The sequence below is a fragment of the Eulemur rufifrons genome, chromosome 2, assembly GCF_041146395.1.
Source record: "Eulemur rufifrons isolate Redbay chromosome 2, OSU_ERuf_1, whole genome shotgun sequence".
Lineage (NCBI taxonomy): Eukaryota > Metazoa > Chordata > Mammalia > Primates > Lemuridae > Eulemur > Eulemur rufifrons.
This window is the reverse complement of record NC_090984.1, coordinates 66,447,951-66,461,223: the sequence shown is the minus strand read 5'-3', so window position 1 is coordinate 66,461,223 and position 13,273 is coordinate 66,447,951. Positions and strand designations below refer to the sequence as shown.

Genomic DNA, 13,273 nt, shown 5'->3' with positions numbered 1-13,273 from the left:
CTAAAGTTTAATACTAACTTTTACTTATTATTTAGAACTTTATGGGATGAATGCTTTGTATTTGTGCATTTCAAATCATGTTAGTAGTGTCCTGCCACCATTATATAAAGGAAGGACTGTGATAAGATGTTCATAGGTGTGCTGGAGGGAGAAGAGATATTAAAGTGGCTTTAAAATCACCACCTAACATCTAGAGGCAACATGGGAAACCAACAAACTATGAGAAAGCAGCTGTATAATTAAAATGAACCTAAGTAAGGGATTCATGAACCAATCCAGTAATATTTGTATAGGATAACCTTAAAGTTTCACTAGCTTCAATTATAACCTATTAGTTATTAATATTTTAATATTCTATTGAGTTATACTTTACCTCACTTCCAAAGTACTTTCTCATTTGTCAAACATAACAGGAGAGAGAATGAACAATGTTAAAATTTTATTTCTGAAATGCTTTATTTTTTTAATCAGTACACATTATATTAAGTACAGTATTTCCTTAAAAATTAACAAACAACTCTGAATTTCACCGTTAGGACATTGTTATGGAAAAGGAAACATCTGGCTCTTCTGACTTTTCTTTTTACATTTATCCACATTCCAAGTAGATTATCACAGTAAGGTTCCTCTGTGTTACTTTTGTCCAAGTTGTGACAACTGAAACAAAACACAAAATCATACATATAACTTTTTGTTTAAATTACAAAAGAAACTTTTACATTCAAACATACTTGTAAACATTAAGAAATCACACTATCATCATGGTAAAATTTAGGGTTCCTATTTTATTCACTACATTTCTAGAATAACTTTAATTGACTAGTCAATTAATTTAATGTTCACTAACTCAAAAGTTTAACATTTGTAGATACTTAAAAATTGAATTGTAATAAACAGTGTCATGGCAAAGAAATGTAAACATTAGGTGCAAATTAAACTCGTGGGAAACAAAAACCCTGGGAATAAAGAAATTAAACTGTGAAAATGTAAAGAGAAACGTCATGAACGACTTCACTGCTGATAGTCCTCCATATATTTATATTTCTTAAGATCATGAAAAGCAAAAGAAAAGGCTTTCAATCCTGGAAGGCAGGGTAAATTTCTATTGGATTAACTTTCCCAGAGATAACAAATTATGAACTTTAAACAAAATGCAAAAATCAACTACCCAAAGGTAGTGAAAAGCAAGTGAAAGCAAGCAGATTCTGGAGTGTCACCACTTGGAAAGAGGGAACAGCACTGGGTAAACTCCTTGGTTCTGTAGCTCTTAGCATGAAGGCAGGCCATAGGATGGTGCTACAGCGGGCAGCTAGAACTCTGATAGCAAACTTGCAGTCTTTCTTGCCTGAAGAATCAGAGGAGAGTGCTTGGGGCACCTAAAACTACTGGCAACTGAAGAAGAAATCCTGGAAAGGAGAGAGCCAGAGAGAGGGAGAAAGAGACCACGAGCGAGCACTCTAAATTCTGTGTATCGGTTGAGTATCCTTTATCCCAAGTGCTTGGCACCAGAAATGTTTCAGATATAGAACTTTTTTGGATTTTGGAATATCTGTATAATGAGATATCTTGGCGACTGGACCCAAGTCTAAACACAAAATCCATTTATGTTTCATATACACCTTATACATGTAGCCTGAAGGTAATTTTATAGAATATTTTTAATAATTTTGTACATGAAATGAAGTATGCACATAAAACCATCAGAAAGCAAAGTGTCACTATCTTGTGTTGGCAAATTTTGGATTAGCGATGCTCAAGCTGTACAGACTTTTCCTAAATCTATCACGAAACCCTGAACCACTCACAAATGGAAGAAAACTAGGAAGTGAGATTTGAGCTGCTGCCCAAGAAACAGAATTTGAAGTTTGAGTCCAACCAAGGTTTATTGCCTAATACACCCCTAAATCAACACTCTTTAGGGAAATGAAATTGCATCTCCCAAATATAACATTCACAATGTTGAAGATGCAATCTAAAATTAGTCAATATATGAAGAAACAATCACTGACGACCAACAGTGAGATGACCCATATGTTGAAATTAACATAAAAGGTTTTTAAAGCTGCTATAATACCCTCAATGAAGAAAAATATGCTTACAATGAATGAAAAGATAACACCATCATACAAACAGAAAATATAAAAAGGAACCAAATAAAAATTCTAAAATTGAACAGTAGAATGGAGATAACAGAGAAAGACCTAGCGAAAGTGAAGATAAAGCAATATAAATTGTATACTCTGAATACAGAATCCTCAGAGATTTGTGAAACAATATAAAAGGTCAAACATATATGTAAATGGAATCCCCCTCCAAAAAGAGAAAACTGGGCATAAAAATATTCAAAGAAATAATGGCAGAAAATTCCCTAAATTTGGTGAAGGTATAATCTTATAGATTCAGGAAGCTCAGTGTTCCCTAAGCAAGATAAATACGGAAAAGTCATACATAGATACATCATAATCTTAAAATCTTGAAAGCAGCCAGAGAGATGGTACATTATATATAGTTACATTGATTTGAATGATCACTGATTTCCTTCCTATCAGAAACAATAGAGGCCAGAAGACAGTGGAATAACATCTTTAAAGTATAGGTATACCTCAGCGATATTGCAGGTTACGTTCAAAACCACTGCAATAAAGTGAGTCACACAAATTGTCTGGTTTCCCAGTGCATACAAACATTATGTTTAGCCTGTATTGTAGTCAATTAAGTGTGCAATAGCATTATGTCTATAAAACCAATGTACATACTCTAATTAAAAAACTTTATTGCTAAAAAAAATGCTAACGACCATCTGAGCTGTTAGTGAATTGTAATATTTTTACTGGTAGAGGGTCTTGCCTTGATGTTGATGGCTGGTGACTGATCAGGGTGGTGGTTGCTGAAGGATGAAGTGGCTGTTAGCAATTTTAAAAAATAAGACAACAATGAAGTTTGTTGCATCAATGGACTCTTCTTTTCATGAGAGATTTCTCTGTAGCATGCAATGCTGTTTGATAGCATTTTACCCACTGTAGAACTTCTTTCAAAACTGGAGTCAAGTCTCCCAAGCCCTGCTGCTGCTTTGTCAACTATGTATATGCACTATTCTAAATTCTTTGTTGTCATTTCTGCAATGTCATAGCATCTTCACCAGGAGTAGATTCCATCGTAAGAAACCACTTTTTTTGCTCTTCTATAAGAAGCAACTTCTCATCTGTTCAAATATCATGGGATTGCAGTAATTCAGTCATATCTTCAGGTTCCACTTCTAACTCTAGTTCTCTTGCTCTATCCACCACAAGAAATAGGAAGAGAATTACTTGCCACAGTACATTTACTTCCTCTACTGAAGTCCTGAACCTCTGAGAGTCATCCATGAGAGCTGGAATCAATTTCTCCCAAACTGCTGGTAATGCTGATATTTTAACCTCCTCCCATGAAATCTCCTATGTTCTTAATGGCATCTAGAATGGTGAATCCTTTCTGGGAGGTTTTCAATTGACTTTCAATGCCCAGATCCATCAGAGGAATTATTATATTATATTATGTTGTTGTTATTATAGGGCAGCTATTGCCTTATGAAATGTATTTAAGTAACAAGACTTGAAAGGTAAAATAACTCCTTGATCTATGAGCTACAAAATGGATGTTGCATTAGCAGGCATGAAAACATTAATCTCCTTGTACATCTCCATCAGAGTTCTTGGGTGACTATGCACATTGTTAGTGAGCAGTAATACTTTAAAGAGAATCTTTCTTTCTGAGCAGTAGGTCTCAACAATGGGCTTTTTGTAAACCACTGCTATAAACAGATGTACTATCATACAGACTTTGTTATTCCCTTTACAGAACATGGGCAGAGTAGATTTAGCATAATTCTTATGGGCCCTGGGATTTTCAGAATGGCAAGTAAGCACTGGCTTCAACTTAGTCATCAGTTGTGTTAGCCCCTAACAAGAGAGTCAGCCTGTACTTTGAAGCTCTAAAGCCAGGCAATTACTTCTCTCTAGCTATGAAAGTCCTAGATGGCATCTTCCAATAGAAGGCTGTTTTGTCCACATTAAAAATATGTTTAGGCTGGGTGCAGTGGCTCACACCTGTACTCCTGGCACTCTGGGAGGTCAAGGTGGGAGAAGCACTTGAGCTCAGGAGTTCAAGACCAGCCTGAGCCAAGAGTGAGACCCCATCTCTACTACAAATAGAAATTAGATGGACAACTAAAAATAGAAAAAAATAGCTGGGCATGGTGGCACACACCTGTAGTTCCAGCTGCTCGAGAGGCTGAGGCAGGAGGATTGCTTGAGTCCAGGTGTTTGAGGTTGCTGTGAACTAGACTGACGCTACGGCACTCTAGCCCAGGCAACAGAGCGAGACTCTTGTCTCCCCGCCAAAAAAAAAATCTGTTTAGTGTAGCCCCTTTCACCAATTACCTTAGCTAGATCTTCTAGATAACTTTCTGCAGCTTGTATATCATCACTTGCTGCTTCATCTTGCACTTTTATGTTATGGAGATGGCTACTTTCCATAGACTTTGCAAACCAGCCTCCACTAGCTCCCAACTTTTCTTCTGCAGCTTCCTTACTTCTCTCAACCTTTGTAGAACTGAAGAGAGTTTAGGGCCTTTGTTCTGGATGAGGGTTTGGCTTAATGGAATATGACGGCTGGCTTGATCTATCTGGACCACTAAACTTTCTCCATTACCAACAATAAGGCTGTTTCACTTTCGTATCGTTCATGTGTTCACTGAAGTAGCACTTTTAATTTCCTTCCCATTCACAACTGGGCTAAATGTTTGGTACAAGAGGCCTTGCTTTTGGCCTATCGTGGCTTTTGACATGCCTTCCTTGCTTAAACTTAATCATTTCTTAGAGGCCACCATAGGGCTGTCTATTAATTGGTCTAACCATAATTTCAATATTGTTGTGTCTCAGGTAATAGGGAGGCCATAGGAAAGAGAGATCAGGGAACAGCTGGTCAGTGAAGTAATGAACATGCATTGTGCCCCAAAATGATTACAATAGTAACATTGAAGATCAACTGGTCAGGGCTGGGTGTGGAAGCCCATGCCTATAATCCCAGCACTTTGGGAGGCCTCAGAGGAAGGATCGCTTGAGGCCAGGAGTTCAAGACCAGTCGAGACAACATAGCGAGACCCTGTCTCTACAAAAATGAAAAAATTAACCGGGCCAGGTGGCACACACCTGTAGTTCTAGCTACTTGGGAGGCTGAGACAAAAGGATTGCTTGAGCCCAGAATTTGGAGGTTATAGTGAGCTATGATGCCATCATTGCACTGTAGCCTGGGCAACAGAGCAAAACCTTGTCTCAATAAAAAAGAGAGAGAGAGAGAAAAAAAAAAGAATAAAGGTGAAATAAAGACATTTACACATAAAAGAATATTAAGAGAACTCACTGCTAGCATACTGAGCTACATTAAATGTTAAGAAGCGTTTCAGTCAATAGATGGAAACTAGAATCTACTAGAAATGGAGATCAAGAGCACTGGAAATCATAAGTATTTCTGTAAATGCAAAAGATGTTTCTTTACAATATATATGACTATCTGAGGTACAAATGATAACAGTGTCCATTGTCTTGTGAGGTTAATGATGTATTTAGATGTAAAGTATATAATCAGCACAGCATTAATGCTGGTTTGAAAGTTTCTACATTTAATATAAGTGGCACAATATTAACTCTAGTTTACAAAAAGTTAACAATGTATATGTTGTGATCTCCAGAGCAAATGCTAAATTAATAATGCAGATATATAGCTAAAAAAAAAATCTGTGAATTAAAATGGAATCTAAAAAGTTTTCAAATAATACAAAAGAAGCCAGGAAATAAGGAACACAAGAATCCCAAACAGGAGACTAAAATAAAGCAAATAGTGAAATGGTAGACAATTAGATGTTAACAGATGAAAAGCTCCAATTAAAAGGCAGAGACTGTAAGAATGTTAATTAAAAAAAATATGATCCAACTATACGCTGCTTACAAAGTAAGCACTTTAACAGATAAGTTCCAAGTAAACAGATGAAAAAAGTTAAAACATGCAAACGGTAAGTGTAAGATGCTAGAGTGGCTATATTAATATCAGATAAAGTAGACTTCAAGACAAAGAGCATTATCAGATATATAAACACTGCATAATGATAAGTGTCCATTCATCAGGAAGATACATACACATTATGATTACTGTTTCTAATAACAGCTTCAAAATACAAAAAGAAATTGATAGAACTAAAGGGAGAAAGATAATTCCATAATCACAGTTGGAGATTTTTTCATGCCACTCTTTCAGCAAATGATGGAATTAGACCAAAAAACAAACAAAACAAAGAGGATCTGAGCAATGGTATCAGTTATCTTGACCAAATTGATATTATTTATAGAACCCTCCACTCAACTTCTGCAGAAACACATTAAGTACACATGAAAACTCCTCAGTAGTTGAAAACAGATCTATAAATAATACATGGGCTAAAGAATGAGTCACAAACTACAAAATATTTCAAAATGAATGTTAACGAAAATGACATATCAAAATTTGTGGAATGCAGCTAAAGTAGTGGTTGTCAGAAATTTTGTTTTTATTGTTCTATATGGTCTTTTTAACTTTTAAAAACAAAATTTCAGTATATTTAGGAGGTACAAACTGAATTCCATTACGGATATATTGTATAGTGGTGAAGTCTGGGCCATTAGTGTATCCATACCCTGAATAGTGTACATTGTACCCAATAGGTAAGTTTTTATCCCTCAACCCCTACCAGCCTCCCCCACTTTTAAGTCTCCAGTGTCCATCATACCACTTTGTGTGTCACGTAGCCATAGCTTAGCTCCCACCTATAAGTGAGAACATGTGGCATTCATTTTTCTGTTCTTGATTTAATTAGGAAATAATGGCCTCCAGTTCCATCCAAGTTGTTGCAAAAGACATAATCTCATTCTTATCGCTGAGTAGTACTCTATGGTGTATTTATAGGCACCACATTTTCTTTATCCACTCATCAGTTGATGGGCATGTAGGCTGATACCATATCTTTCTGAATTGTACTGTAATAAACATACTGGTGCAAATATCTTTTTGATATAATGATTTATTTTCCTCTAGGTAGATATACCCAGTAGTGGGACTGTAGGATTCAATGGCAGATCTGCTTTTAATTCTTTGAGAAATATCTATATTGATGTCCACAGAGGTTGTATGAATTTACATTCAACAGTGTATAAGTGTTTCCTTTTCACCACATCCATGCCAACATCTATTTGTTTTTTGACTTTTTAATAATGGCCATCCTAATTGGAATAAGATAGTATCTCCTTATGGTTTTAATTTGCATTTCCCTGATGACTAGTGATGTTAAGCATTTTATAGTATCTTTTTTGGCCATTTGTATATTTTCTTTTGAAAAATGCCTGTTCAAAGTCATCTGCCCACTTTTTAATGGTTTTTTGTTTTTTTTCCCCTTGCTGAGTTGTTCAAGTTCCTTATAGATTCTAGATATTAGTCCTTTGTTGAATACATAGTTTGCAAATATTTTCTCCCATTCTGTAGGCTATTTACTCTTTCGATAATTTGCTGTGCAGATTTTTAGTTAAGTCGCATTTGTCTATTTTTGTTTTTGTTGCATTTGCTTTTGGGGTCTGTTAATAAATTTTTTGCTAAGACCAATGTCCAGAAGAGTTTTTCCCAGGTTTTCTTCTAGAATTTTTACGGTTTCAGGTCTTACATTTAAGTCCTTAATCCATCTTGAGTTAATTTTTGTATATGGTGAGAGATAAGGATCCAGTTTCATTCTTCTGCATATGGCTATCCAATTTTCCCAGCACCATTTATTAAGTAATGTGTCCTTTCCTCAGTGTATGGCTGTAAATGTTTAACTTAGAAAAGAAGAACTAAATAACTTAAGTAATTTTCCAACTTAAGCTAGGAAAAGAAGAGCAAAGTAAATCCAAAGTGATCAGAATGAAGGAAATAATTAAGAATATAAATCAATGAAATAGAAAACAAACAAGAAAAGTAACATAAGACACCATCTGGTTCATTAAAAAAATTATCAAAATCAAGATTCTTCTAGTTAACCTAAGAAAAAAGATTCCATTTATATGATGATCTCGAATAAGCAGAACTAATGGTAGAAAAATATCAAGACAGTATTTGGGCAGGGATTGACTAGGAATGGAAACAAGGGAGCTTTGAGGTGATGGTAGTGTTCTACATCTTGATAGGGGTTTGGGTTACTCGGGTGAATACATCGGGCAAAATTTAATAGGTACATTTGATATGTGTGTCTCACTGTTGTAAATTTTTCCTCCAAAGCAGGAGGGGGAACTAAACAAATAATGAATTGAAAGTAATGATACTGGTACTGAAGTACTAAGGGGGGAAGTGTACTAGTACCAACAATTTACTTTGAAATCAATAAGTTGTAGCAATGCAAGATTGAGAGAGGTATAGGTTTCTTATAATAATTATAAAGCAAGTACAGTAAAACATTGATAAGGAGTGTATAGGTGTTCACTGCAAATTCTCTTTAACTTTTCTGTATGTTTGAAATTCTTATAATACCATTGGGTCACTACTTGAAGGTTAACAATAGAAGAGCCACGTAAGGGTAAGGAAGTTGTGCTGGGAAAATCAATGCTAGGAACAGTTCCTAACAATGAGTACAGGGTTTGGTTATGATTTTATGGCAGCTAAAGCAAAGGTGAGTGAACATTATTGGTCAGGCTACTGAGCATCCCAATTAGTTAAAACTTAAGAAAGCTAAGATCAATATAATTATTGAGAACATCAGTGGGAACAATACTAAAAGGATTGTATTGACCATATGTAAGCCTCAGTTACTGCTGCCATTAACTTTCAAGGTAAACATAATTCCATTGTATCAACTGAGACCATACTATCCTCCAAGAAAGCTACTTAATTTCTTAGGCCCAATATGTGGTGATATGCTTGGCTAAATCAGTAGTGAGGACAGCATGTAAGGAAATACTAAAATAAATTTTGCCTAATTGAGTATACCACTCCGATTTTGAATTTTCTGGATTTGCCATTGCATAAAAGAGTTGCGATAATGGAAATAATGTTACTCATCAGAGTTTTCTTCATAGTAGTCCATGGAAAAACCTTATGTTGTTTTAGCTATATGATTTTTGGTTTTAGCTGGTTCTCTTTCTTAACATAGTCCAAGTTGCTTTTGATATTTTTTAACAGAAACATACTAAAAAGGTATACTTTACCTGTTTTATGAACTGTGTAGCATTAAAAAGCTCACTGCAGCCATATAAAATGTGTTTGCCTTGCTTCCCCTGTAAAAATCACAGTCAGAACTCAGATACAAGGAACAAGAAATATTTTCAGTATTCCCAAGGAAAGAGATTAACCTACTAGGACTTTTCTTCCCCCCCTTACAGGCCTTTTTGAGGGGGTGGTGGTCCTGGTGGATGTTAGTGTACACATCTATCCTAAAATTGTATGAAATATTTTTTTCCCAAAAATATATATTATGGCACACTATTGGTGCCATTTCCTATTACCCTAAAAACAGAAGGAATCTGAGGACTGCCACATTTATCTATAAAATCTTAGATCAACATTCTTCTATTATAGGATGTGAACTACTTGAAGAACATATTATTAGAGTTACGCTGAAAATAAGATACGGTGCAGGTGGCATGGATTGTCCTTTTAGTCTCAATTGTGCAACATAGTATTTACAAGTTAATATATCTCATTCTACTTTGTAACTCTATGAACTTTATTCCTGATTTTGACAGAATGTTGAAACCCAATCACAACAGTCAAAACTTCTCTACTAGAGAATTTTGGTAAGTCCTTAAAATGCTGAATTTATTGTATGTGTTGTGAACTTGAAGGTAAACTGATAAGATTTCTTTTGTAAAGTTTATTCTATAACAAAGTAATTTAATAATTCATCAAAGATCATAAGAATGATGGCTTTGTAATATAAGAGAAGGACATTTCTCTGTGAATGTATAAACTGAATAAACATTGTTGGCTAAATAAATGTCCTAGCTGGCCATCTCTGAGAATAAATAAAACAAGAGTTACACCTCACTTGATGGTATATGCAGCAATCACACAGGGTCAATATAATTGGGACTCTTGAGGCTACACAGGATATACTCATGAGGCATTATTAAAAGTAGAAGTTACACCATAGAAGGAGAAAGAAAGGATAGGGAAACATTAGAGGGGTCCAAAACTTTCAGGCACAGCTTCCAGGATCCTACCTTAGTAGCACAGAATGCATTACATTTTCCATTGTGAACCACCAAAATACATTCTAGATTCTTTAGTCTCAAGGGTGTTCTAGTATTGTTCAAGGACTGGCTTTTTATACCTCTCTGGTCACACAGGCAAAATCAGGATGCATGGCCAGGTTCAACAGCAGAAACCAAGGGAACATTACAGAAACCAGGGGCAAACTGTAAAATCACTCTTTTAATTTTCTATTAAATGATGCTGGAAAGCTAGTGCAAGTTGCCCCCAGTCTATACTGGACCCTAGCACAGGACTATATTCATCATTAGTTAATACATTTCATTCAGGTTTGGCCAAACGTCAGCACCACGATTCCCAATATTCCTGGAGATAAGCACAGGGTTGTAATAGACTAGCTGAGATTAATTCTGTTCTTGTACAGTTCACATTCCTGCTCCCACCCCTGGTCAAACTTTCTTAATCAAATCACTCATCATCATTACTCTTTATATATTTTTTATAACACTAAAATACTAATAATTTGTATCATTCAATGAGGTGTAATTTTAAAGAAACATTGTAGTTTACCAACTGTTCCAGTGCAAACTTATTCTTAATCACATATAAGCTTGATAACTTTTATTTCTACTCTTGGTTAAAACTTAAACTTTATGAAATGTACCAATATATTGATTCAATGTAAAATTAAGTACTAGCTAAATCTAGTTCTTTCTCTAACTATCAAAAGAATATCTTGTGGTGGTTTTAAGCCAATTTCCCAATACATTTGGTGATTGATTTTATCGAAACACTTGGTAATACTGATACCAATCAAATTAATTGTACCAGTCACACCAGAGTTATATACTAAATGGCAGACAGAAAAAAAGAAAACCAAACAGCAGTTACATAACGAGCTAGATTAACATCATTACTAAATAAATCAGAATCACTATAGTATTTTCTTTATCTTCCCAACAAAAATAGCACTTGCTCATTATTTCACGAACCTAGTATAAATCCAGGACAATATGTTTTGTTTCATACTACAGGGTTGTACTGACATGGATTTAATTTCTAACAATGTGAGGGAGGCTGTCATAGACCTTCTGAATAGGGCTGAATGGCAGGAAAAAGATTAGAATTATTTGGAACAAGGAAAACAATAAGACTAAAAGGATTCTAAAAAACCTTTCAGGACAATTAAACTGGGGGACTTAGTAGCTACTAAAAATTTAATGGATCTAAAAGGCATCTTTGAAAAACCTATAGCTAATGTCATACTTAACACTGAAAGACTGGATGCTTTGCTTCTAAGATCAGAAAGAAGACAAGGATGTCTGCTCTTGCTTCTTCTATTCAACAATGTATCGGTGGTTCTAGACAGGGCAATTAGGCAAGGGCAAAGATATAAGATGAACATACAAAAATCAACTGGATTTCCATATACTTGCAATGAAGAATCAAAAATGAAATTAATTAATTTCATATTAGAATAAAAATACACAGGAATAAATCTAATAAAAGGCATGTAAAACTTATATTCTGAAAACTACAAAATATTACTGAAAAAATTGAAGATAATTGATAGATGGAAAAACATTCCATGTTCATGGATCGGAAGACTCAACATTGTTAAGATGAAAACATTCACAGATTCAACGCAAACCCTATAATACCAATTTGCAATTTATGTCTTTGTAGAAACTGACAAACTGATTCTAAATTCATAAAGAATTCCAAAGGACCCAGAAAAGCCAAAACAATCTTGAAAAAGAATAAAGCAGGAAGACTCACATGCATCTTGATTTCAAAACTTACTACAAGCAATAGTAATCAACACAGGATAGTACAGGCACAAAGATACACCTATAGATCAATGACACAGAATTTAGAGTTCAGAAATAAACCTATACACACGTATGGTCAACTGATTTTCAACAAGGTTGCCAAGAACATTCAACGAGAAAACAATCGCCTTTTCAACAAATGGTGCTGGAACAAGAGAATAGCCATATGAAAAAGGATGAAGTTGGACCTTATTTCATACCATATAAAAAATTAACTCAAAATGGATCAAGACCTAATGTAAGAACAAATTCTGTAAAATTCTTAGAAGAAAACACAAGGATTCTTAGATATGACAACAAAAGAAAAAATACATAAATTGGACTACACCAAAATAAACTTTTGTACTTTAAAGGAAACCAAAACCAAAAACCCCAAAACAAAAAACCCAAAAAACAACAATCCAGAGAATGGGAAAAAATATTTGTAAATCATACACCTGATTAGGGACTTGTATCTAGATTATATGAAGAACCTTTACAAATCAAAAAATGAAAAGGCAAAATAACCCAATTAAAAATGGACAAAAGATCCGAATAGACATACCTTCAAAGAAATGGCCGACATGCACATAAAAAGATTCTTGACATCATAAATCATCAGGAAAATGCAAATTAAAACCATAATGTAGCTGCACACCTACCAGGATGGTCAGAATCAAGAAGTCAGATGACAAGTGTTGACAATGATGTTGAGAAATCAGAACCCTCATACACTGCTGGTAGGAATGTAAAAGGGTACAGCTGCTTTGGAAAATTGTCTGCAATTACTCAAATGATTACACCTAGTTATTATATGACCTAGCAATTCCAATTCTAGATATATACCTAAAAAAACGAAAACATGTACACACACAATTGCACTGTCCATTAGCTATGGTTCCAAGTGGACAGTTATAGGTCGTATGCAGAATACACAATCACTTGGATTTGTATACCTGATAGCAGTAGGAAACACCTTAAACATTAGAAGCCACAGCAAAAATTGTTTCACTTTAGACTCCATAATTATATGACAAAGAAACTCATTTTACTGCAGGTGCAGTTCAACAATGCACTACTAGGAAGCATCATATAAAACAGACTGACTTATATACCTTACCAAACATAAAGTATTCGGCTGACTGAAACCTGGAACATACATTTGAAACACCTACTTTCCAAACTGGGTGCATTTCTTTCTAATAAAAGACAGAGTGATTTGC

At 34.8% G+C, this 13,273-nt stretch overlaps 1 protein-coding gene across 5 annotated transcripts in view; it reads right to left on the bottom strand.

Moving 5' to 3' along the window:
* Positions 1–384: 384 nt before the first annotated feature.
* The window catches only part of SCFD1 (sec1 family domain containing 1), a 99,492-nt gene continuing 86,603 nt past the window's right edge, over positions 385–13,273 (bottom strand). For 4 of the 5 annotated variants that reach the window (XM_069463989.1, XM_069463997.1, XM_069463981.1 and 1 more), the window contains 2 exons: positions 9,237–9,305; positions 415–657 (listed from right to left, as the gene is read on the bottom strand). In XM_069463989.1, coding sequence (XP_069320090.1) covers positions 634–657; positions 9,237–9,305 — 93 coding nt within the window. In that variant the 3' untranslated portion in view covers positions 415–633. Of the gene's footprint in view, positions 658–9,236; positions 9,306–13,273 lie in introns of all 5 variants that reach the window. The other variant, XM_069463974.1, reaches the window with a different exon arrangement.